General features: G+C 48.7%; 2 protein-coding genes across 3 annotated transcripts in view; one reads left to right on the top strand and one right to left on the bottom strand.

The window, feature by feature from the left end:
• The window catches only part of EFHC1 (EF-hand domain containing 1), a 59840-nt gene extending 45755 nt beyond the window's left edge, over positions 1-14085 (top strand). The window contains exons 10-11 of the mRNA XM_059701427.1: positions 11794-12004; positions 13402-14085. Of these exons, the coding sequence (XP_059557410.1) occupies positions 11794-12004; positions 13402-13473 (283 nt within the window). The 3' untranslated portion in view covers positions 13474-14085. The remainder of the gene's footprint in view (positions 1-11793; positions 12005-13401) is intronic.
• A 1445-nt stretch (positions 14086-15530) lies between these two features.
• Positions 15531-23004, bottom strand: part of TRAM2 (translocation associated membrane protein 2) — an 81400-nt gene continuing 73926 nt past the window's right edge. For both annotated transcript variants that reach the window (XM_059701429.1, XM_059701428.1), the window contains exons 9-11: positions 22697-22840; positions 21748-21911; positions 15531-20603 (exon numbers count right to left, since the gene is read on the bottom strand). In XM_059701429.1, the coding sequence (XP_059557412.1) occupies positions 20530-20603; positions 21748-21911; positions 22697-22840 (382 nt within the window). In that variant the 3' untranslated portion in view covers positions 15531-20529. The remainder of the gene's footprint in view (positions 20604-21747; positions 21912-22696; positions 22841-23004) is intronic.

The following is a 23004-nucleotide window of genomic DNA, read 5'->3' as shown; positions in this document are numbered from 1 at the left end:
TTTAGATTTTCACCAAGTAGGAGTTATTAGTCATACATAGGTTTGCTGGGTCCAATATAATAAGTAGTAACTTAGAACATTTCCAACTTTATCTATTTGGCAAATAACTATTGAATGCCTCGTATGGGTCGGAAACTATCACTAGGCCCTTGGGCTTTTTTATAGTAGTAAACAAAAAAGAAGTTGTTCCTTCATGGAGTTGGCATCTAAGCAGTGGGAGATAGTCAGTAAACAGCACAAGTAAATTATACAGTATATTAGGTGATGCGTGCTATGGAAAAGTGGGGCAAAATTAGGGTGATAAGGGTTTCTGAAGGGGGGTGGTGGATTGCAACGGATCGGGCAAGGTCACACCTTGGGAAGGTCATTTGAAGGTAAAGGAGTTAGCCATATGGATATCTGGAGGAAGAGCATGCCGGAAAGAGGGAATGGTGAGTGCTAAGGCCTAGGTAGCAGCATGCCTAGACTATGCAAGAAACACTGGCAAGAAGTAGGCCAGTGAAAGTGGCTGGAGTGAAACAAGTGAGACGAGAGGAGTGGAAGGTGGAGTTAGAAAATTAATAAGTCCTGGATCATGTAGGACCTACTAGGTCTTTGGAAAGATGCTGGCTTTTCTCTGAGTGAAATGGAGAACCATTGTGGGGTTCTGAATAAAAGAAGTGGCAAGATTTGACATATGTCTTAAAGAGCTATTGTGTTCTGAATAGGTTAGGAGAGACATTAGTTAGGAGAATATTACCATAATCCAGGCAAGTGATGATGGTGTGTGGACCAGGGTAGATCAGTGAAGGTGGGAGAAATGGTCTGATTTTGGATATATTTTGAAGGTAGATTACATAGGGGATATGAGAGAGAGAGAGTAGTTAAGATGACTGCAAAGTTTTGGACCTGAACAACTGGAAGGAAGAGTTGCCATCATCTGAGCTGGGGAAGATGTTCATTTGGGGTAGAAGAGGGCTTTGGGGGGAGGGGAGGATTTCAGTTTTGGATATACTAGGTTTACGATAGCTATGAGATATCCAAATAAAGTATCAAATGGGCTGTGGGATGTATAAATCTGGAGTCCAGGCAAGAGTTCTAGACTGGAGATGTAAATGAGGAAGTGTTGGCTTATAGATAATATTTTAAGCCACAGGACTACGTGAAATCTCTCTAAGGGAGTCAATGTAGATAAAGAAAAGAAGAGCTCCTAGGACTGATCCCGGAGGTCCTCCAACACTCAGAATTGAGAAGAGGAAACTGGGTATGACAGCTGGTGCTGCAGGAAGAAAACCAAGTGTGTGTGGTATTCTGGAAACCAAATAAGGAAAGTAGACTCTAACAACCGTGCAAACAATCTTAATAAGCAGTGGGAAATTTACTACTGTCCTGTGACCTTTAAAAATTATTGTATAAACATGAAAAATCTGATGGTTATAAATATAGGGAAATGAAAAAATAGTAAAACTACTTTTTATTTAGTACACTATAAAATATTGGCAACACTGAGAATTAAAGTGTTCCATTTCGTGGAAAAAAACTTATCAAAAGTAGTTTGAGCAGCGCTTGCCTTTTTCTCATCGTATAACTTATGATACAGGCAAACATCTTTTCTATGCTTTGGCAAATTGTCACATTCCTTTTGAAGTTTGGATCAGCTTCCAACATTTCATAATTTTTGCTTTCAATGTTGTGAAGTATCTCCTAGGGTTTCTTTACTGACAGTGAAATATCTCTGAAAGTTATTTTAATGTGCAGCTTTTTGCTAGTATCTGGGATATGTCATCCTTTTCATTGCAATTACGTTCCTTGCTTATGTCAGTATTTTGGCCTTCACTGAGTTCCTCGGGCTGCACAGCAAGAGTCTCTTGAATGGAGGCAGTGTGAGCAGCCCCAGTGAGCTGTTTCCTCTATGACTCCATTATACTTCACTAGAGGCCCGATGCACAGATTTGTGCACTGGTGGGGATCAGTGGACCTCCATGCCGCCATAGCCCGGCCTTACCCGCCACCTTGTCAGGTTCCAGCTCACTGTCTGCATTGATCCCACACAGCACGAAGTAGTGTGTGAAGCAGCAGGAGGCCGGGGAAGGGTCTGAGCCCGGGCTGGGCCCTGCGCTGCTCCCGCTCATCTCGGCCCCACTGCGCCTGCTGCAGCTGCCTCATGTGCACAGGGGAAGTGTCCACAGGAGAAACTCATGCAGCAGCTGTGTAGCCGTCAGCCCTGCATCTGGCGCCTGTCAGCTGAGCAGCACTTCTGCTGTGGGAGCTCACTGACCACCAGGGGTCAGCTCCTGCATTGAGCGTCTGCCGCCTGGTGGTCAGTGTGTGCCATAGTGACCAGTCATTCCCAGTCTTTCTGCTGTTAGGGTCAGTTTGCATATTACCCTTTTATTATATAGGATAGAGGCCTGGTGCATGGGTGGGGGCCAGCTGTTTTGCCCGGAAGGGTGTCCTGGATCAGGGTTGGGCTCCCGCTTGGGTGCCTGGCCAGCCTGGATGATGGGCTGAAGGCTGTTTGCAGCTGGTCACACCCCCTTCAGGGTGGGGGTCCCCACTGGGGTGCGTGGCCAGCCTGGGTAAGGGCCTGAGAGCCATTTTCAGGCTGGAGGGCAACTTAAGCTCCCAGCCTCTTCTTTTTTTCTTTTTTTTTTATTCTGGGATTTATTTACCTTCTATAGCTGTCACTGGAGCTGAGAGCCGGCTCCAGCTCTGAGGGCTGAAAGCAGGTTTCTGGGTCTGTTTGGCTTCTGTAATTGAAACTCTGTTGCCATCACAGAAGCTCTAAGCTCTGAGGCCGAAGCTGGCTGAAAGCAGGTCTCTGGAGCCTGTTTAGCTTCTATAATTGCAACATAGTTGCTTAGAGTGCAGCTCAGAGGCTGGCAGCGGCAGGCCGGGAACATTGGCTTCCTCTGTCACTGGAGCAAGCAAGCCTCCTGTTCGCTTCAGCTGTGTGGCTGCCAGCCGCCATCTTGGTTGGCAGTTAATTTGCATATCCTGCTGATTAGCCAATGGGAAGGGTGTCGGGGTTATGGTCAGTTTGCATGTTTCTCTTTTATTGGATAGGACTAGAGGCCCAGTGCACAAAAATTTGTGCACTTGGTGGGGTGGGGGGAGGTCCCTCAGCCTGGCCTGTGCCCTCCCACAGTCTGGGACCCCTCGAGGGATGACCATCTGCTGGCTGAGGCCTGCTCCCCAGGGGATTGGGCCTAAGCTGGCAATCAAACATCCCTCTGGCAGCACTGCAGCCCTGGGGGTATGTCCACTTGCCAGCGGGGGGCAGACCTAAGCTGCAATCGGACATCCTTAGCGCTGCTGAGGAGGCAGGAGAGGCTCCCACCACCACCGCTGTACTGGAAGCCATCAGCCTGGCTTGTGGCTGAGCAGAGCTCCTCCATGTGGGAGCTCACTGACCACCAGAGGGCAGCTCCTTCATTGAGCGTCTGCCCCCTGGTGGTGTGTGTCATAGTGACCAATCAGTCCCAGTCTTTCTGCTGTTAGGGTCAGTTTGCATATTACCCTTTTACTATATAGGATAGAGGCCTGGTGCACTGGTGGGGGCTGGCTGGTTTGCCCTGAATGGTGTCCCCACTGAGGTGCCTGGCCAGCCTGGATGAGGGGCTGATGACTATTTTCAGGCTGCCTGCACCGCCTTCAGGGTGGGGTCCCCACTGGGGTGCCTGGCCAGCCTGGCTGAGGGGCTGAGGGCTATTTTCAGGCTGCCTGCACCCCCTTTAGGGTGGGGGTCCCCACTGGGGTGCTTGGCCAGTCTGGATGAAGGGCTGAGGGCCGTTTTCAGGCGGGCCAAGCCCTCAACTGAAGCTCCCAGTCTCTCCTTTTTTTTTTTTTTTTTTTAATTCTGGGATTTATTTACCTTCTGTAATTGAAACTTTGTTGAGGCTCCAGCTCCGAGGCTGGCTGGCTGAAAGCAGGTTTCTGGGTTTGTTTAGCTTCTATAATTGCAACATTGTTGTTTAGAGTGCAGCTCAGAGCTGGGCCACGGCAGGCGGGGAACCTTGGTTTCTCCATCACTGGAGCAAGCAAGCCTCCTGTTCACTTCAGCTGCCTGGCTGCCGGCCGCCATCAATGGGAAGTGTAGCAGAGGTATGGTTAATTACCATGTTTGTCTATTATTAGATAGGATATTCTAGAGGCCCAATGCATGAAATTTGTGCAAGGGGCTTGGCCCTTGCAGCTGCGGAAGCTTGCCTTGGACCTCGCAGCCCCAGCTTTGTCTGGAAGGTCATCTAGCTGTCTGGTCTAATTAGCATATTATGCTTTTATTATTATAGACTAGAGGCCTGGTGCATGAAATTCGTGAACAGAGGGGGTGTGTGTCCCTCAGCCCGGCCTGCACCCTCTCACAATATGGGAACTCTCATGTAGGGTCCCTAGGCCTGGCCAGCGATCAGGGCCTATCGGGGCTTTCCTTGCCCTGGCTGCCAGCAGCTGGCTCCACCCCCGCTGCTGCCACTGCTTGCCATCTGTGTGGTGCTAGCCCCTCTCCCCCGCCACCGGTCGCCTTCCTCTGCAGGCGACAGGTGTGGGGTACGATCGCTTTGCTGGCCTGGGCCTCCCTCTGTGGGGCGATTGATGGTGGGGCTCTGCGATCGATGGCTCCGTGGAGGGAGGCCCTGCCAACCCACTGCAGCGCCACCGGCGGGTAGCCTGAGCCCCCCTCCCCCTGATTGATCGCCCCGCTGGACAGTGGCCTAGGCCTCCCTCTGCGGGGTGATCGTGGGGTGATGGTGGGGCCCCCCAGCCAATCACATTGCACCTGCCTTGGCTGGCCTGGTGCCAGTGTGTGTCATAGCATGGTTATCTGGAAGGTCATCCGACGGTCGTTCTGCTGTTCGGTCGTTTGGTTGATTTGCATATTACGATTTTATTATTATAGATAATATAAGTACATAATACTTCTAGTATTATCATGTTTTATTTCTTTGCTGCATTTTCACCTTTGTTGGTCAATTCTCTGTTTTGTAAAAAATCATGTGGGTTTATCACTGAGAGACAAGGAGGCAACTTAGCTGCACAATTGCTAAGTGTGAACGGAAAAACAGGTGCCCAACGACCAATCAGAGAGGCTCTGAAAGAAGTGTTGTGATGGCCACTGATCATGATATGCACCTGTTATTTCTGTGGTGATTTAGTAGGCTGACAACCTGACAGTGAGTTTGCACTTGTTGCAGTTACTCACAGCTAATAAACTGTGGTGACTGAAATTTGAACCATGTTGTTGAGAGGCTGGGCTATTTAAACAGTGGCAACTGAAATTTGTGCACATTGGAACTATGCAAAGTGAAACTCACCTGTATATGAAGAAAGACAGAATAATTTTGTCCACTGGGGAATGTAGTAATGTAGGGGACATCCAGGACTTTTATAAAAAGTTTCAGTTGAATGGGAGGGTGAGAAAACCTGATTGGAGTGGATTTAAGAGGGAAGGGGGAAGAGAGGAATTCAAGAATGGAAGGATAGACAAATATTTTGAGGAAGCTTGATGCAAAGGACAACAGAAATGGAGTAGTAGCTGGTGGAAGAAGAGTTAAGAGTTCTGTTTTTAAAATAGCATGTTTGTATGTGAATGGGAATGATTCTGTGGAGAGGGAAAAACATAGACAACTGTGTATGAGAGGGGGGGGATTTGTGGAGTATGTGAGAGAGGGTGCAGCTCAGTACACAGGGGGAGGAACTGGTTTTAAAGAGAAGCACTAGCCATCTCTGGCAGTTCTCAAACTTTTTGGTCTCAGGACACCAATATACTCTTAAAAATTATTCAGAACCTGAAAGGGTTTTTGCTTATGTGGTTTATATCTATTAAATATACCATGTTAGGAATTATATCTGACATTTAAAATATTAATGTTTTAAAAACAATAATAAACTCATTTCATTTTAATGTAAATAACACGATTTTCTGAAAAATGACTATATTCTCCCAAACAAAAAAATTCAGTGAAAAGAGTAGCACTGTTTTATAAATTATTTTGCAAGTGTCTTTAATATCTGACTTTTTTAATAGAAGACAGCTCTATTTTCATCTGCTTCTGTGATGAGCCTACTGCAATGTCGTTGATCACGTGACCTTTGGAAAATTCCACTGTGCATTTTTGAGAAAATGCGTAAAAAAGCAAATAATGTTTTAGTATTATTATGAAAATAGTTTTGACCTCACAGACCCTCCCCCACCCCCCAGCCAAGGGTCTCAGGAACCTCCAGATGTTCTGGGATTGCTCTTTGAAACCTTGATCTGTGGTAACAGGAGGGTGGAGTGTATGGGTACAGATGCTGGTAGGCGGGTAGATATGGTTGAGGGGTTTTGCTGGTTGTGTTCTCAATGTAGTTATAGAGTAAGAAGAATAAGGTTGGGGAGATATTGGAGGTTTCAGGAGAGAGGAAGGTTGTGAAATGCTCTAATCTATTGACTAAATAAATATAAAAAGTAAATATATCACATTTTTAAAATCTATACTAAGAAAGAAAACACAACAGTTATAATTGTAATTCACCAACAGTTAAAAACTACATGCTAAATTCAGAAATGTGGGAAAAAAATGTCTCAGGACTGATGAAATATGGCAGCTCCTGGGAAAGTGGGAGGTGAGTGGACTGGGGAAGCATGGTTTGGTGGTGGCAGCATTAAGGGCAGAGTTGAGGTTCATGGTTGTACATTTAATTCAACTACTTCTCAGAATTCTTTTCTGTAATTTTTTCATGTCTATGCAAGTACCGACGACACTGGTAAGCTTCCTCCTTTGGCGTACTACCAGTAGGATTTTTAAAATTTTTTTCTCTGGGTTAGTAATGATAAAAAGATGGTGCTAAGGCACTTGAAATGAGATACCAATACAGATAAAGAGAACTCAAGTTCTGGGTTAGGTCTGTTGCTATCCTTATTCTGATCCTCACTTTCTCTCCTCCCCGGCTCCTGTGATGACTCAGAAAGAGAGAGAAAAATGCTTGGAATCCAGGTGGCAGGCCTTCCGTGCCTTCCAGCCATTCTGTCTTTGGCTTCTAACTCCTCCCATCTGGTAAAGAATCCATCCACTAGCTGGAAGGAAACACAGATCCTTTATTTGACTCATCATTGCTAAGAGTAACGAAAGGGGCATCCCCAGTACTTGCCAGGCCTCAGTCTTTTTATATCAAGTGCCAATTACAGGATGGTGAAATTGGGAGTTAGCCATTTTCTCTTTCTGAGCCAGAAAATTAAAATAGTGCATAGGTGTCCTACTGGTTTTACTCTGTGCTTAGAGCATGGTCTGTGGACCGAAGAGTGGGGGTTTCAATTCTCTTCAAGGGCACTTACCTATTGCTGGCTCTATCCCTGCCCCAGTTGGGACACCTGCGAGAGGCAACCAATCCATGTGTCTCTCTCACATGGATGTTTCTCTCTCTCTGTCTCTCCCCCTCCCTTCCACTCTCTCTAAAAATCAATGGAAAAAATATCCCCAGGTGAGAATTTAAAAAACAAAAAATAATGCATAGGTAATTATTGACTTCCTCTGAAGTTCTTTTTGGGTTTTGGGTCCTCATTGCAATATACTGAACACAGATTTGCAGATAACCCATCTATGGGGAATCTACATGTATGAATAGCATGAAAAGACACATGTTCATATATATTATTCTTGTTCTGTTAGCATGCCCGGTTGTGCTCTTCAGCTTCAAGAGGGCCTTCCCACCCCTGCTCAAGAATCTTTTCAAAACCCTCTTTTTCACTTCCAGCCATCTTTCCCATATAGACATTTCCAAATATTCTCATTTCTTTAAGCCCCAAGATCTTCCACATAGTGTCTGGCACACAGGAGGCAAACAATGCCCATTCCACTCTTTCTCAATCACAGCAGAGTTCCACTGGCCTTAATGTGAGACCTTAGAGATACCATATTCAATTAGCTGCTAATTTCTTTTCATTTTATTCTACAGCTAGAGGCCTGGTGCACGACTTTGTGCATGGGTGGGGTCCGGCCAGCCTGCCCCGATGGGGGCCCATCAGGCCGGGCTGGCAGAGGGTAGGGGCCACAGGTGGTTGGCCAGCCAGCCCTGCCCGGATCAGGGTGTTGGGGGCTGATCAGGAGCCGGGCAGCCCAGGGTGGGCAGCTGATAGGGGCCCAAATCAGGCTGGTTGGCTGCCGCCGTGCATGTCATAGCCACCGTTCATTCCGGTCGTTTTGGTCGTTCTGCCTTTCCGGTCGCTGTGTGTGTGTGTGTGTGTGTGTGTGTATTTTGCCTCTGACTTCTCCTTTTCATTCTCACGACCATTTCCTAATTTAAAGAACTCAATCAGTCTGCACATAATAACAATAGCCATAACAACAGAAGCAGACTAGAAATTAGCTTAAGCCAGTAGAGTTATATGTTTCTTATGGAACACAATGTCTGGAGGTGAGCAGTCCAAAGCTGGCATGGTGGTTCTACAACCGAGACCTGACTTTTTCTCTCTTCTCTGACATCCTGAGCAAGTAGCTTTTGTCCACATGCTCTTTCATTCTGTGGACACAAAGTGAACGTTCCATTTCCAGCACTGCATCTGTATTCCAGTTAGGAGGAAGAGGAAGACAAAGGGGAAAAGACCAAACAGCCAGTCTCATCATGTCTTTCCTGTTTTTAAAGGGCTTATATAGAAGCCCCTCCTAGCAACTTCTGCTTGCAGCTCATTGTCTGGGCTATGTCACATGACCACTCCTAATTGCTGCTCAAACAAAAGAAGGGCTCTATTAGGAAGAAGGAGAGGATGAATATGGGACAGGTAACCCCCAACGTCTGCTATACTCCCATCATTGCTTACCTATGCTTCCACAATGTCTCCTAACTCACCTTCCCAACTCCATTCTCTACCTTCGTCCATTTCACACACTGTTACCAAACCAGTCATCCTAGAATTTAGCTTCAAACCTATCACAGTAGCCCCTACCCACCAACTTTATTGAGGTATAATTGACAAATAAAATTGTGTATATTTAAAGTACACAAGATTCTGCACATACATTGTGAAATGATTACCACAATCAGTTAGCCCACCTATCATGTCACATAGTTACCACTTATTATGTCACACAAGTGGTAGAATATTTAAGATCTACTCTCTTAGTAAATTTCAAGTATACAGCACAGTATTATTATAAGTACCATACTATACATTAGATTCCCCAGAATTTTCATCTCATAACTGAGTTTGTACCCTTTGGCCAACATACCCCTTATTCCCCAACCCCTAGCCCCTGGCAACCATATTTCTACTCTCTGTTTCTATAAGTTTGACTTTTAAAAGATTTCACACATAAATGAGATCATACAGTATTTGTCTTTCTCTGTTTGTGCTATTTCACTAAGTATATGTCCTTTAGGTTCATTCATGTCTCAAACGGTAGGATTTTCTTTTTTATGGCAAATAATATTCCATTACATTTCACATATTCCATTATATATATCTATATCTGTATATACAGATATAGATATAGATCTATATGTACATATATATAGATATTCCATATATTTCATTATGTAGATAGCCAGTTTTTCTAGCACCATTCATTGAAGAGACTGTTCTTGATCCATTGTATATTATTCTTGGTTGCCTTGTCAAAGGTTTGTTTACCATATATGCATGGGTTTATTTTGGGGCTCTCTATTCTGCTCCATTGGTTTATGTGTCTGTTTTTATGCCAGTACCATACTGTTTTGAATACTATAACTTATTATATAGTTTGAAACCAGGCACTGTGATATCTCCAGCTTTGTTCTTTTTCAACATCACTTTGTCTAGTTGGAGTCTTTTATGGTTCCATATGAATTTGTTTGTTTTTTAATTTCTGTAAAAAATGCCATTGGAATTTTGATAGGGGTTGTATTAAATTTGTAGATTACTTTGGGTATTATGGGTATTTTAACAATATTAATTCTGCCAACCCAGGAACACAGTCTTCTTCCATTTCTTTCATTAATGTCTTATTTTTGGTGCACAGGTCTTTCACCTCCTTTGTTAAATGTAATCCTAAGTATTTTATTGTTTTAGAAGCTATTGTGAATGGGATTATTTTCTTAATTTCTCTTTCAGATAGTTTACTGATTTATGTATGTTGATTTTTTGTATCCAGGAATTTTACTGAATATGTTGACTACTTCTAACAGGTTTTTTATTGGCATCTTGAGGTTTTCTACATATAAGATCATGTCATCTGCAAACAGTTTTACTTTTCCCTTTCCTATTTGGATATATTTTATTTATTTTTTGCCTAATTGCTCTTGTTAGGTCTGTGTTGAATAGAGGTGGTGAGAGTGGGCATGCTTGTCTTGTTCACTGTGAGGTATGATGTTAGCTATGGGCTTGTCATATATGGCCTTTATAAGGTTGAGCTACATTCTTTCTATACCTAATTTGTTGAGAGCTTTCATCATGAAAAGATGTTAGGTTTTGTCAAGTGCTTTTTATGTATCTACTGAGATAATTATGCTTTTTACCCTATATTCTATTAATGTGGTATATTACATTTATTGATTTGTATATGTTGAACCATCCTTGATACAAAGGATAAATCCTACTCATCCTAGTGTATTGTCGAATTAAGGTTGCTAATATTTTATTGAGGATATTTACATCTGTGTTCACCAGGGATACTGGCCTGAATTTTTTTTTTCTTGTAGCATCTTTGTCCTTAGTATCAACTGGCCTTGTATTATGAATTTAAGAGTGTTCCCTCCACTTCACTTTTTTTTGGAAGGGTTTGAGAATGATTGCTATTAATTCTTATTAAAATGTTCGTAGAATTCACCAGTGAAACCATCTGGTCCTGGATTTTTCTTTTTTGGGAGACTTTTGGTTACTGATTCAATCTCCTACTTGTTATGGCTTATTCAGATTTCCTATTTCTTGATGATTCAACCTTTTTAAGTTGTATGTTTCTAGGAACTTTTTGTTTGGTTTATTTCTAGAAATTTAGCCATTTCTTTCAGGTTATCCATTTGTTGATGTATGATTGTTCATAATAGTCTCTTATTATCCTTTGTATTTCCGTGGCTAGCAGTTATAATATTTCCTCTTTCATTTTTGAGTCTTTTCTCTTTCCTTAATTTGTGTAGCTAAAGTATGTCATTTTTTGTTATCTTAAAAAAAAAATAGATAAGACCTCTTAGTTTTATTGATCTTACTACCATTTTTCTAGTCTCTATTTCATTTATTTCTGCTTTGATTTTATTATTTGTTTCCTTCTGCTAATTTTACAACTGTACCATCATGTTCAAAGGAAATAAAAATCTGGCTCTTGCTTATCCTGGTTGTGATTTGAAAGGATAGACCTTTTTCCTAACGTTCTGGGCTTCTGATCTCTCTTCATTTCAGGAAGTGCTGATCCTGAACTTCTCAATCCATCACTTTCATAGATAATCTTGCACAAAACTTAAGAGTGAATTGGAGAGAGTGTGTTCAAGTATAAGAGACCCCTGACTGCATAGCTATAGAGAAATATTTTTAAAACTCATTTATTTTTAGATGATGTCATGTGGATGAAGTAGATCATGCGACTCTCACAAACAAGGCACTTGGGATGGTGGCGGTGTTAGATTTGGCTCTGACGGCGGCCAGGGAGGCTGAGCTTCAGTGCAGACGCTGCCCCTGGTAGGCTGTCCTGAGGCAGAGGTCACCCACCAGCCAGCCACTGCGGGCCAGTGTTCAGTGATTGGTCAGCTCTGTGTCGAAGCTGTTTGCCATTAAAAGTTTCCTGGACTGCACCAAGTGAGAACTTTGGTCACTGAGATAAGAGTAGCCAAGAGTAAATTCCATAGCCCATCATTTCCTTCCTTCCTCCACAGAAAAGCAACCGGAGTGGATCCAAGCATGCAGGAACTGGAGGCATTAATAGACAGAATCCAGAAGCAAGTGAAAGACCATCCCTGCAGAGATAACATTCGAGAGGCATTCCAAGTTTATGACAAGGAGGCGACAGGATTCGTGGACAAAGAGGTGTTCTTTAAAATCTGTAGCACTCTCAGCATCCCAGTTGATGATTCCTTGACTAAGGAGGTCAGTATGAGTTCTTTTCCCAGGTAATTGCAAGGCCGCACACCGTTCATTCTCTCTTAAAGACAATTAAATATGTATTTCGTTTTAACTGGGGAAGATCTAGGGTGTTCAAGTCAGGTCTCCTGTTCAGTCCTGATTATGGTTTTCCCTTGATTCATTGGCTTTCTGTTCTCATTACTGTTGCAAGGCATCTGTAGGTGGTGTGGGCTAGGCAGCAGAGAGGCTAATAAGACATGTTGGGGCTGAAGGAGGGCAGCAGAGGTGGTCCTGGAGGGGCGGCCACCCAGGGCAACTCACAGACACTGGGCTGAGCGGGTTGGTGGGCAGCCAGTAACATCCTTCACAGCGATAAGTACGTTAGCCCATCTGGAGGACTAGCATGGAGGAAGGCGTGACTGCTGCCCAGGGGGAGCATCTGTCAGTAGGGGCCCCATGGCGACATGGACATTCTCCTCTTAGAAATGTTCATGAGTTGAAGAGAGCATTTCATGCCTTTTCCCCTTATAGACCCCTTTAGCCAGATCCCTAGAAGTCAGACAAAATTTTTCCCACCTTGCCAATGACTGTGACTTACTGTCATTGAGACATTCTCATTGATTAAGAAGACTGAGATGCTATAGACCTTAAAGATCTTTTAGCAAAAAGGAATGTTCAGAGGTAAGATTCGTTTGGGGAGGGCTTTTGCTTAGGGCTAAAGTGACTAGGTTGGAGACGAGGATATTTTGTAGGCAGGGACATTAGCTAGGAGTGGGGGAGACAGAAAGAAAGGTATTTGTTCACATGGGCCAAAGCCCATTTAGCTTCCCAAAGCTCAGATTGACAGCATCCCCAGATTTTAAGTCATGTGTATTATGTGTGAGCTGACATGAGAGAGAGGCATTGCAGTCCGTGAGAGCGGGACAGGGAAGGTGGGTGGGGTGGATTTGCACGTGTCTTATGAAAGCAACCACCGCAAGTCAGTCTACTATCACTCACAACTGAGTTTCAGGGGACAGGTTTGGGCAGTGACATAGCTAGACTTTTCTATTAGACTGCCATAACACCAACTCGCTATTTTGAGTCTTACTCTGCACAGACTGGGTGGACAAAGTCTTCTCTTTGAATATAAAAACAATAAAAATTGCTTCTTTTTAATAATTGAAAGTGATAGTGCCCTTAAAAATGCAAATATTGGTTCTGAAATCTTGGCCAGGCCATTTACTCCACCTGAGGTTTGATTTTACTATGAGAGGGCGTAATATCCAACCATGCACTGGGTTCACAGGAGCACTTCAGAACCAGCTGAGGGTGTACAAACTGCACTGGTTGCAAAGGTGGGATCAGTGTTGATAGGGCCCTGCAGTGACGCAGCAGGCAGCCCTCATGTCTGTCCCGCCTGCTCTCTGTCTCCCCTGCAGTTAATCAGGATGTGCTCTCACGGAGAAGACAAGATCAACTACTACAACTTTGTCCGGGCTTTCTCAAACTGACCAGGCTGAGGAGAGGGCGCACTAGTGTTTTGAGGTTGGACCTACACTTTGAAATTTACCTTGTACTCTTTGTAGAGGTTTGAAAGTATATCAAGCCTTTGAAAGTATATTCCTTTCTCTTTTGTTTCTTATATTTCACTACTTCTGAAGTCTAAGTTAGATGCATCTTGTAAGAAGATTGGTGCCTTATTGAGGGAGGTAGAGATGGGGGTGTTGTGATGGTTAACTTTATGTGTCGAGCGGACTGGGCCTTGGGGAACCTAGATATTTGGTCAAATGTTATTCCTGGGTGTCTGTGAGGGTGTTTCTGGGTGGGATGAACATTTGAGTTGGTGGACTGAGTAAAGCAGGCTGCCCTCCCAGTGTGGGTGGACCTCTTCCAACTCATTAAAGGTCTAAATAGAACAAAAGGCTGACCTTCGCGAGTAAGAGTGAATTCCCCCTGCATGCCTTCAAACTGCAACATCAGCGTTCTCCTGCCTTCGGACTCAAACATTAGAAAGCCTGCTGGCCTTCAGACTGGAACCACACCGTCAGCTCTCACGGTCTTCTTGTTGACTGACTGTAATCACGTGAACCATTCCCTATAATAAAGCTCATTCTTTCTATATAGATCCCATTGTTTCTGTTTCTCTAGAGAAGCTTGACTAATACAGGTGTACAATGAGTAAGAGCAGAAGAAAAGATAGAATTGGCTAGGAGAAGCATCATTTGAGGTTTTGAAAATAAGCACACAGCACTGGTATTGCTGCTCGGCCAATGCCTGCTCCCCACCTGCCCGCTTGCCCCAAGATTACAGGGAAATACACCACATGTTTTTGTGAGATGGTGGGTGGCTTACAGATTTAAGGCTAGTAAAATCTGCCTTTGTATGAATATTGGCTTGTGAGTTACCACTGCTCAGGCCCTAGGTCTATACTTTATACCACCAGGGGGCCTTGAAAATACCATCTAATTAAGTGTTCACATGAATGTGTCAAATTCATCTATAGGTTTGGAGGGGATCTGGGACTAGCTGGTAAAAAAAGACGTTTCTAAACGTTTCGAGAATTGAGGGTCCCTTGGATGCGTGACTCCTGAATATCCTGCTGGAATGTATGTTCATGAAAAAAGATTAATCTATTGAATACTTAATTTGTACCAAGGACTTAGCATTCACGGTCCCTTCATCTTACCACTCCCACTCCCTGCAAAAACAAGCAATCAAACCAACCAACCCCAAACTGTAGAGCACAGGGGAGCAAACAGCTCAGAATGGTTACCTGCCTTTCCACTCTACTGCCCTGCCTCCCCCTCCTCCCCTTCCGGAAAGCCTTCACTGCTCGACCACCAGATCTGCGGTCTCAGACCCTGTACCCTTCCTCCACCTGGTTCAGGGACACCAGAAGCTGGAGGTCACCTAGCTTCTCATGGCAGAGCAGGACTGCAACCTGAGTCTGCACCAGAGCTTGCCCTCCACCAGCACCTCTCCTGCACCTCAGGCAAAGGTTCCCTGTTTAATCCTCATTCCCTGTGGTGTCTGTGGCTAACGGCCACTGTAACTGCACTCCTGTCCTGAGCTCCCTCTGAAGATGGTCTGGAAAAACAGCAGACAGCTGCAGGCAGGAGACCATCTGCCTGACACCAGCAGTCCCACTGCCCACATGATCACGAATACTTGGACATGTGTTCACTACCAGCACAAATACTGGGTGGCTTTTACTTAACTCCGTCTTCTCCAGCCAAACGTCATAACGCAGCAGACATCAAGCTCGGTGTGCTTTCCTGTGAAGCTTCCTACCCACAAACCCAGGTCGAGACCACACCTTTCCCCTTCGTACCTTACTGTTATAGACACTAATAAAAATGATGCCGTTATTCAATATAATCATCTTCCTCTTCCAATTCCCCAATTCATGTGACACAACAAACATATAGCAGAAGATATACAAGAAATGGCTAATAAGAGTGAAAACTATTAGAAATTAGACTAAAATGGACACACTCATTTTTTTCAAGTAAAAGCAAAGGTAAACATCCTGATCAAAAAGGAATATAAGGAATTGTACCAGAGACAATTAGACTGATAATTCTATGCCTTTTTATTCAGTTATTTCAAAAATATTTGCTGATCATTTTTTTCAAAATGTACATTTAAAAAATCCATACAAAACTGTAATTGTTTTCAAACCAGACAGAAACAGTGGAAAAAGGGTTTTGAAAAAAGTTCACTGAAAGTAAAAAGCCCCCCCCCTCCAAAAAAAAACCACAACAAAAAAACTAGAACCTTTTACATGAGCATAAATACGGCAGGCACAAAATTTCCTTGAGTTCCTTGCTGAAATTTGGTCCATAACATGAACAGGCCAAAGTAGAAAAACAGACACTTTTGTCCACATTTGCATTGTGAGTTGCCCAGGGCACCAGCAGCCTCGGCTTATCCTTCAGATGTTTATTAAACAAGAGGAACTGAAAAATGAGGTTTAGTCTCATCCATAAACACTTGAATCTGTACCCAAGGAAGTGGTGGCACTTCCAAGCACAGGTGGCGCCTGCCAGGTGAACAGGGCTGTCCAGCCGTGGCTGACTCAGAAAATCTCCGCGTGAGCAAGAAACTCGAAGCTTCCAGGCAGAGTGATGGCGCTACCTCGGTGTCCCAGATCTTATTCTCAGACACTGACTTATTAATGCCCCTTCATGAGGATAGTTTTTTTCCTTTTCAACAGATTATACAAAAATTATATGGACTTCTAAGATGATGCTACAATGTTCTACTAGAGTGCCACAGAAACCCAGCCAGGATAACGAGAATGACAGCAACAAAGGGAAAGTGGCTACCAGTTCTGTAGGGGGCGACGACTGCCCCTCCCGTGGGTCCCTTCCCTTCCCCATCGCAGGGCGTTGTAAGGGACAGCAAGGCCTGTGGACCGACCACTGGCTGGGAGGGTTATTGCACAACCCGGAAGAGCAAGGGAAAGGCAGGCAGGCTTGGGCGGGTGGGAGAGGGTAGCTGCTAACACAAGGTAACACTGAATTAGGAGCTGGAAGAAGTTCTGCAACAGCCGACCTAGACCCATTGTCCAACGGGGATGTGAGTTAACAACTGTGACTGCAAAGTAAACACCTTTGTCATATACGCTTTGGGTTGAATGGGACGCAAAAAAGACCAGAAGAGGTTTTAGCAAGGTACCCTTCTTTATAATCTGGGGGGGTGGCGGGAGACAGACTGGAAGAGCCGGTCTCACCATGTTGGGGCCAAAGACATACATGGGCTTCGTGCCCCTGCCCTCTGGGCTTCCCTTCACAGGTATGAACAGGTGGGAGGCACAGGTGCCTGCAATGGGCCTCCCCTGGCTTCCCAGCCACCCAGGCCCGAAAACCAACTCCAGCGAGAAACCAAAAACAAAACGGAATAGACCCCAGACCCTAACACAATGAGGCGGGGTGGTGGGGGGGGGTTGGTTGAGACAAAGGAGGCAAAACTCTCACAATCAGTATCCCTTTTACATGTGAATGCCCCGGGGCCAATTCCTGGGCTGCTCCTGACAGACAGCCCGGGCCCTGGCTCGGGGGCCAGGACCACGCTGCAAGTAAGGCACTTCTTACAGAAACAGGAATCTGCTGAGGACGAAACTCTCATGTGCAGCCCAACAGGCTACCTGGAGCCAGTGGGCCAGCGCTTTTCTGAGGCCTCCATGGAAGGTTGTGGGGCGTGGGGACACGAGGCAGCAAGTAGGTCCTCTTCAGCCTTTGGGGAGGAAACGGGGTAAAGAGTGAGGAGTTGGTAAAGCCTTCCTCACTGGCCAACACAGGCGGGAGAGGGATTCTATTTAGGCTCCAAGCCATCCGACAATGACCCACGTCTGCAGTTGTGCCAAAGTGCCTCCTGACAGACGGAGTTGTGAGCTGGGAGGACAGGAGCGGGAAGGACCACACAGTTGTCTGACTCTCAACACCCTCTCCGAGAAACAGCAGAGGCCTGTGCAGAACAGGAGTGGATGTCCGATCACAGCCGAGGTCTTAGGCAGGGAGGGAGTCACACGCTGGCCTCCCTGCCCTCTCACCAGGCCTGGGAAACCACCTGGGCAGGCTGAAGCCTGCGAAAGAAATCCAAACCAGGCCCCAGCCCCCAGCCAGACACCTCCATTACAAAGGCCTCCTGGGAGGGGATGCTCTGCCCCCACCTTATTCACCACTTAGCCAAGGTCGAGGGGACGAGGAGGGTCCCTCAGGAAGGGCCTGCAGCACACGCCCAGGGGCAGCACCCCAGGCTTCAGGGCGCCCAGGTCTGAGGGGCTGCATGTGCAGAGGCTGGAGCACAGATGACTGTTTTGGTTTCTGAAACGTTGTGACTTCAGACAAATGGAAAAGGTTCTCTGGGCAACCACTTGGCTCTGGTGGCCCAGACACTCAGGGTTAGAGCAGACTAGAGGGCGCAGCAGCCACCCCCCACTCCCGCTCAGCCTGCCTCTGCCCCAGGCCTGCCCCACCTGCAGCAGGGACACGTGCAGCTTATTAACAGTGCAGCTCCCAGCCGGGGTGCTAAGAACTCTCCCACCACGGAGCTCCAAGGAGGGGGGCGCAGCCCGATCCTCCATCCCACCAGTGCGGCCTCCCTGCTCTCTCCTGCCTCCAGCTGCCTGGGGGCCGCCTCCACCTCATGGGGCCGCTCAGAGAGGTGGAGGGGCCGCGGCTGCTGAGGTAGACTGGCCTGTGCCCTCCTGCTCTGGTGGGTGATGTGGAGCTGGCCTCCCCAACATGGGGTGTCTGATAGGACCCCCACAGAGGGTGTGGCACGCTGGGAACAGAAGAGAGAGTTTAAGACGGAAAGAAGAGCCAAAGTGGCCAGATCAGGACGAGCCAGCCCAGCGAGCTCACAGGATGAGGTGGGACTGAGTTGGTTAGCCCCTGGCAACATGGTTTGGGCCAACTGCCAAAGACCTGGCTCTGCTCTGAAAGAAATGTGCCAGGGACCAGTGGGGTGACAAAGCTCCCCACAATGGCCCTCCTACCCCCTCAAATCGCTCGTGAAGCCCAGCTGGTGAGATGCTAGCCTTCCTTGTCTTGGGTTTTTAGGGCAGAGAAGGTCTGACCCTCATCACTGTGCCTTAGGAAATGGAGCCGGAGCTGCCGGGTCACGGGGGTGGTGGACTCACCTCGGAGGCGCTGCACACAGCGTGGAGCCGGCAGGGCACTTGGGGAACACGCACGCTGAGAACGCCTCCACGCAGCGGGAGGCTGCTGTGGGCGGGGCGTGCCTGCTCTCAGCAATGCCCCAGCCCAAGCACCACGTACATCTGCTGAAGGCCGACTCCACAGCTCAACGGGGCTCGGCTGCAGGTGCAGCCTCGAGCAGGATGGCGCCCGGCTGCTGGGGCAGGCGCAGGAGGCTGCTGGCCGAACACCAACCATCAGCAGCCACCAGGCCCTTTTACCAGGTTCTGCTTTGCAGCCCAGAGATGGTCAGAGGAGGACGGGAGAGAGGCCTATTTTCAAAAACACTGTCCACTTCCTAACAGTGACCAGAAGCCCTGGGGAGCCGCTCCTTCCCAGCCATCGGACAGAGCTGAGGGCCCACAGGTGTTAGGAAACAGACCCCTCATTCTCTGGGAAATTAAAACTGATCTCTGTTGCAAGTGATGCACAGAAGGGCTGTGGCCTCGATGAGAAGACCCCTCTCTTCCTTTTGGATGATAACCCAAGGTTTGGCTTCTACTGTGATGCCAGAGAGAGAACCAGCCCATCAAATGACACTGACATTCCTGCGCCATCAAGACCCGCTCCCGTCCCCGCAGAGCTCAGGAGTTCTTCGGCTGGCCCTCTGGGAGCCTCAGCCTTCTGTGGGAGCCCCACCGGCCCATCAGGACACGGGGGCCTTGCCTGGGGGGAGAGGGGACAGACTACGCGAGGGACAGGGCAGAAAGCTCAGCACAGCTGAGCAGCCTGTCCTGGTGCACACCATCGAAAGTGCTGCAGGTGTGCTCAACAAGCATCAGCAGACGCCAATGCCAAGGCCAAAGAACACTCAACCAGAGAGGCGGGGGGAGAATGGCACAGGTGACCCTCCCGGGGCTCAGGACCAGGGGGGCTTGGTGTGCCTGTGGGTAGAGAGAGGACGTCAGGGCTGCCCGGGTCTGGGGTTTAGGCCAGCACAGGCCCGCTGGTCTCAAGGCTTTCAGATTTGGTTTTGAATGCTGGTGAACGGTTGAAAAAGCAGTGCAGCCGGGGCTGCTGAAGAAAGGCCGGGGTCAACCCCGCCGTCACTTTCCGGAACAGCCTGCTGCTCAGCCCACGTGCTCTGGCTCTGGAGTGGGAAGCCTTGTCCTGCAGCAGTGCTTCCCCGGCCGAGCGAGGCAGGCCGGTTCCCATCGCAGGACCTGCCACGGGCAAGCTGTCCCGGTCAGGGGACCCGACACAGTTCACACCATCCTCCTGGACCCAGCGGTCAGGCCCCTAAGCCAAACGCCTTGGCATTTACCAGGAGCAGCGGCACGGGGGGGTCTGGAGACGGTGCCCAGAGCTGCAGTCACACCTCGTCAGTCAATCAGCACCCAGGAGACTGCGATCCGAGAGGCCGTCTCCCTCTTCCTGCCCATCCACAGGGGCCCCCTGGGGCTGCCACGGCCTGGGCGGAGGCTCCTCGCACGAGGCCTCTGCACGTTGACAGGCCCCGGACCGACGCTGGGGTTGGACGGCCAGGACTAGGACCTGCGCTCCCTCTCGTGGTAAAAATCAAGACACAGAAAAATTGCACAAGATGGTCAAAGAAGGAAAAAGAGAAAGCAGCAGCGGTGTAGGAGGAAGGCGGCCAGCAGAAAGCCAGCGAGAACCTGGGCGTCCAGAACACCCAACAGAGCGCAGAGCTGTGGGCAGGGCGTGGCCCGGGGAGAGGGAGAGGGAGATTTTTGGTTTTATTGAGAATGGTTTATGGAAGAGTAAGAGAAAGCCAAGAAGAAAGGAGGAACAGCCCGTTTAAAGACAGGTTCCTGCTGTTTGATGGAGCGTCAGGAGCAGGAAGGGGAGGCAGTGATGGAGGCTGGGCCCCCAAAGAGCATTCCTGTGCTCAGCACTTTGGCCTTAAGGAGACTTGAGTTTCTTAGTCCGTGGGGAGGTCCCATTCTCAGCCTTCACCACTCCGTTTTCATGGTAACCTAGGAAGTAAAGAGACAGACGGACATGGCGTTTCTGCTGGGACTGGCGGAGAGGAGGGCGGGTCCAGGCAGCCCAGCCCAGCTGCTGCCCCATGAACTGTGAGGACCTGGCAGGTGCCCCAGGCTTCTGCTCTCCCCAGGGTCTTGCGACTGGAGGCTCTGTTTGAGGTGGTGGGTCTCTGACACAGTCACCCAGGACCAGGGAGCCTGCGCCCGGCCAGAGGCTAGACCAGGTCCTTGCTGGATGGAATCACTGTTTCTTTCTGGCCCCTGCAGGGCAGCAACTCCGGGGAAGGTGAGGACAGGGGGAGGAGGCAGAGGGGCTGTAGGGACAAGGCCTTACTCTTACTCAGGTGCTTGACACTCCTCTGGCAGAAAAATTAGGGCAGAAGAGGAAGATCTTTTTATTGTCAAAAGCATGTCCGTGTGCTTGCTCCAAGCCCAAGAGGCACATCTGGCTGCCGCCTCCAGCCCATCCCACCCAGCCAGGCCTGGCTCCCGGCACGCCCAGCGCACACGTGTCCGTTCTAACACACGAGCCCTTGCCAAGCAGACCACACCTGGAGAAGGCGAGTGAGTCAGAACACATCCTGGTGCAGACGGGCCTCAGGCTGTTGGAAAGTGCAGAGCTGGCCGTGCCCCAGGCCCAGAGGGGGCGGGCGGGTACTGAAGGGGCAGGGCCCACGGAGAAGTGGGTGTCCCTCGCCTGCCCACCTTGTACTGTGCCATCTCGAGGCATTCCCAAAGGCAGAGAGGAGCCAGCAGCCTGGGCCACAACCAGAGCAGAGGGCAGGTGAGGACAGAGGAGCCGGCCGCACAGAGCAGGCGCAGAGATTGGCTGGCGCCCAGAAGCCACCCTGAGGACATGCTTCCTGCCAGAGTTCCCCACCCAGCACGCCCTGCCCCACCACTGCCAGAGGGCTAGAGCCGAGTCAGGGCCAGCCGCACCCACAGCCTGTCCCTGGCCCACACCCAGCCACGTGCCAGCCAGGCTGCAGCTGGAGCCCAGGAGCCCCAGGCCCAGGGAGGGAGTCCAGACGGAGGGCGGGCCGCAGGACTGGTCTGGGTAGAGCCCAGGGCCCTGACTCCTTCCTCCCCGCCCCAGACAGCCTCCACCTCGCCTGCCCAAGGCCCTGGCACGTACCAGATTCCCTCTTGATGAGCCTTGCTGGTAGCCGGGGGGCCGTGGAGGCTCTCCGCTTGGCGCTCTGCTCGTTCCAGTACTCCCGCCAGTGCCGCAGCTGGGAGTGGATGAAGCGCCACATGAGCCAGGCCTGGGCAGCACACACCAGCAGCAGCACGCAGAGCCTGCAGAGGGCAGAACGGGGCTCAGGGGCTGGGCCCACAGCCCAGGGCAGGGACTCCCGAGGTCTGGAACCCTGCCGATCCCGTGGCCCATGGATCGCCTCAGCCTGGCAGGCCCCCACCATCCGGAGGGCACAGGGCTCCTGCTTATCTCCGTTCCAGGACACTCAGGGGTGGTGATGGATGCACAGGGCTAGGGAGGCAGGGAAGGAGGCAGCGACAGACACAGTCACACTGTCCCCACACCTGGTGGGACCCATGGCCTGTCCCTTCTGTACCCACAGCACAGAACACAGCTCATTCAGCTCCATGTAAACTGGAAGGATTCAAATGAATTAGGATACAGCAGAAATAATTCGAGAGTGGCTTCTTATCTAGCATGAAACTTAAAGCTGTGCAGTCCTAGATCAAGCACACACCCTCCCGGGCCCAGGGTCTCCCGGAAACAGTGGCCTCCTGGCTGCCACGGGAGGCCATTGCCAACTGCTGAGAACTCGGCTGTACAGAGTCCGAGTAGCTGTCGTGATCCCCGCGTGGCTGGGTGAGAAACCTCCTGAGCTCCATGAAGGGGAGGGAGGGGACTCCCCTGCGGACTGAGGCCCTGACAGTCTTTGTGGGCCAGGAAGTGAGGATGGCCTAATGTCCAGAGATTTCCATAAACGTCAACACGCAGGGGACTCAGGGGTTTGCTGTCTCCTGAACCTCTGAGAAGTCGTGCCAAGTTCAGGAGGCTCCTGGCCGCTCTCACGGAGCCCTGATTTATCGTCGTGCCCTTATGCCCAACTCACCTGCAAAGTAAGGTATTGAAGTTCCCTTTCTCGGGGTCAAAAGCTTGGTTTTCCATGCGAGCAAGTCCAAAGCCGATGGCCAGCACGGCGAGAGTGAGGATGAAGAGGCGGGTAACCCCGAATACAGCAGCCCAGGCGTTAAACCTGCGCGCAGAGGTGGGGAAGGGACAGCAGCCTTTAGGGCAGTGGTTCTCAACCTTCCTACTGCTGCGACCCTTTAATACAGTTCCTCATGTTGTGGTGAGCCCCAACAATAAAATTATTTTCGTTGCTACTTCATACTGTAATTTTGCTACTGTTATGAATCG

Source organism: Myotis daubentonii, chromosome 6, assembly GCF_963259705.1.
Source record: "Myotis daubentonii chromosome 6, mMyoDau2.1, whole genome shotgun sequence".
Classification (NCBI taxonomy): domain Eukaryota; kingdom Metazoa; phylum Chordata; class Mammalia; order Chiroptera; family Vespertilionidae; genus Myotis; species Myotis daubentonii.
Note: the sequence above shows the minus strand (reverse complement) of the source record. Positions and strands in the feature narration are given on the sequence as shown.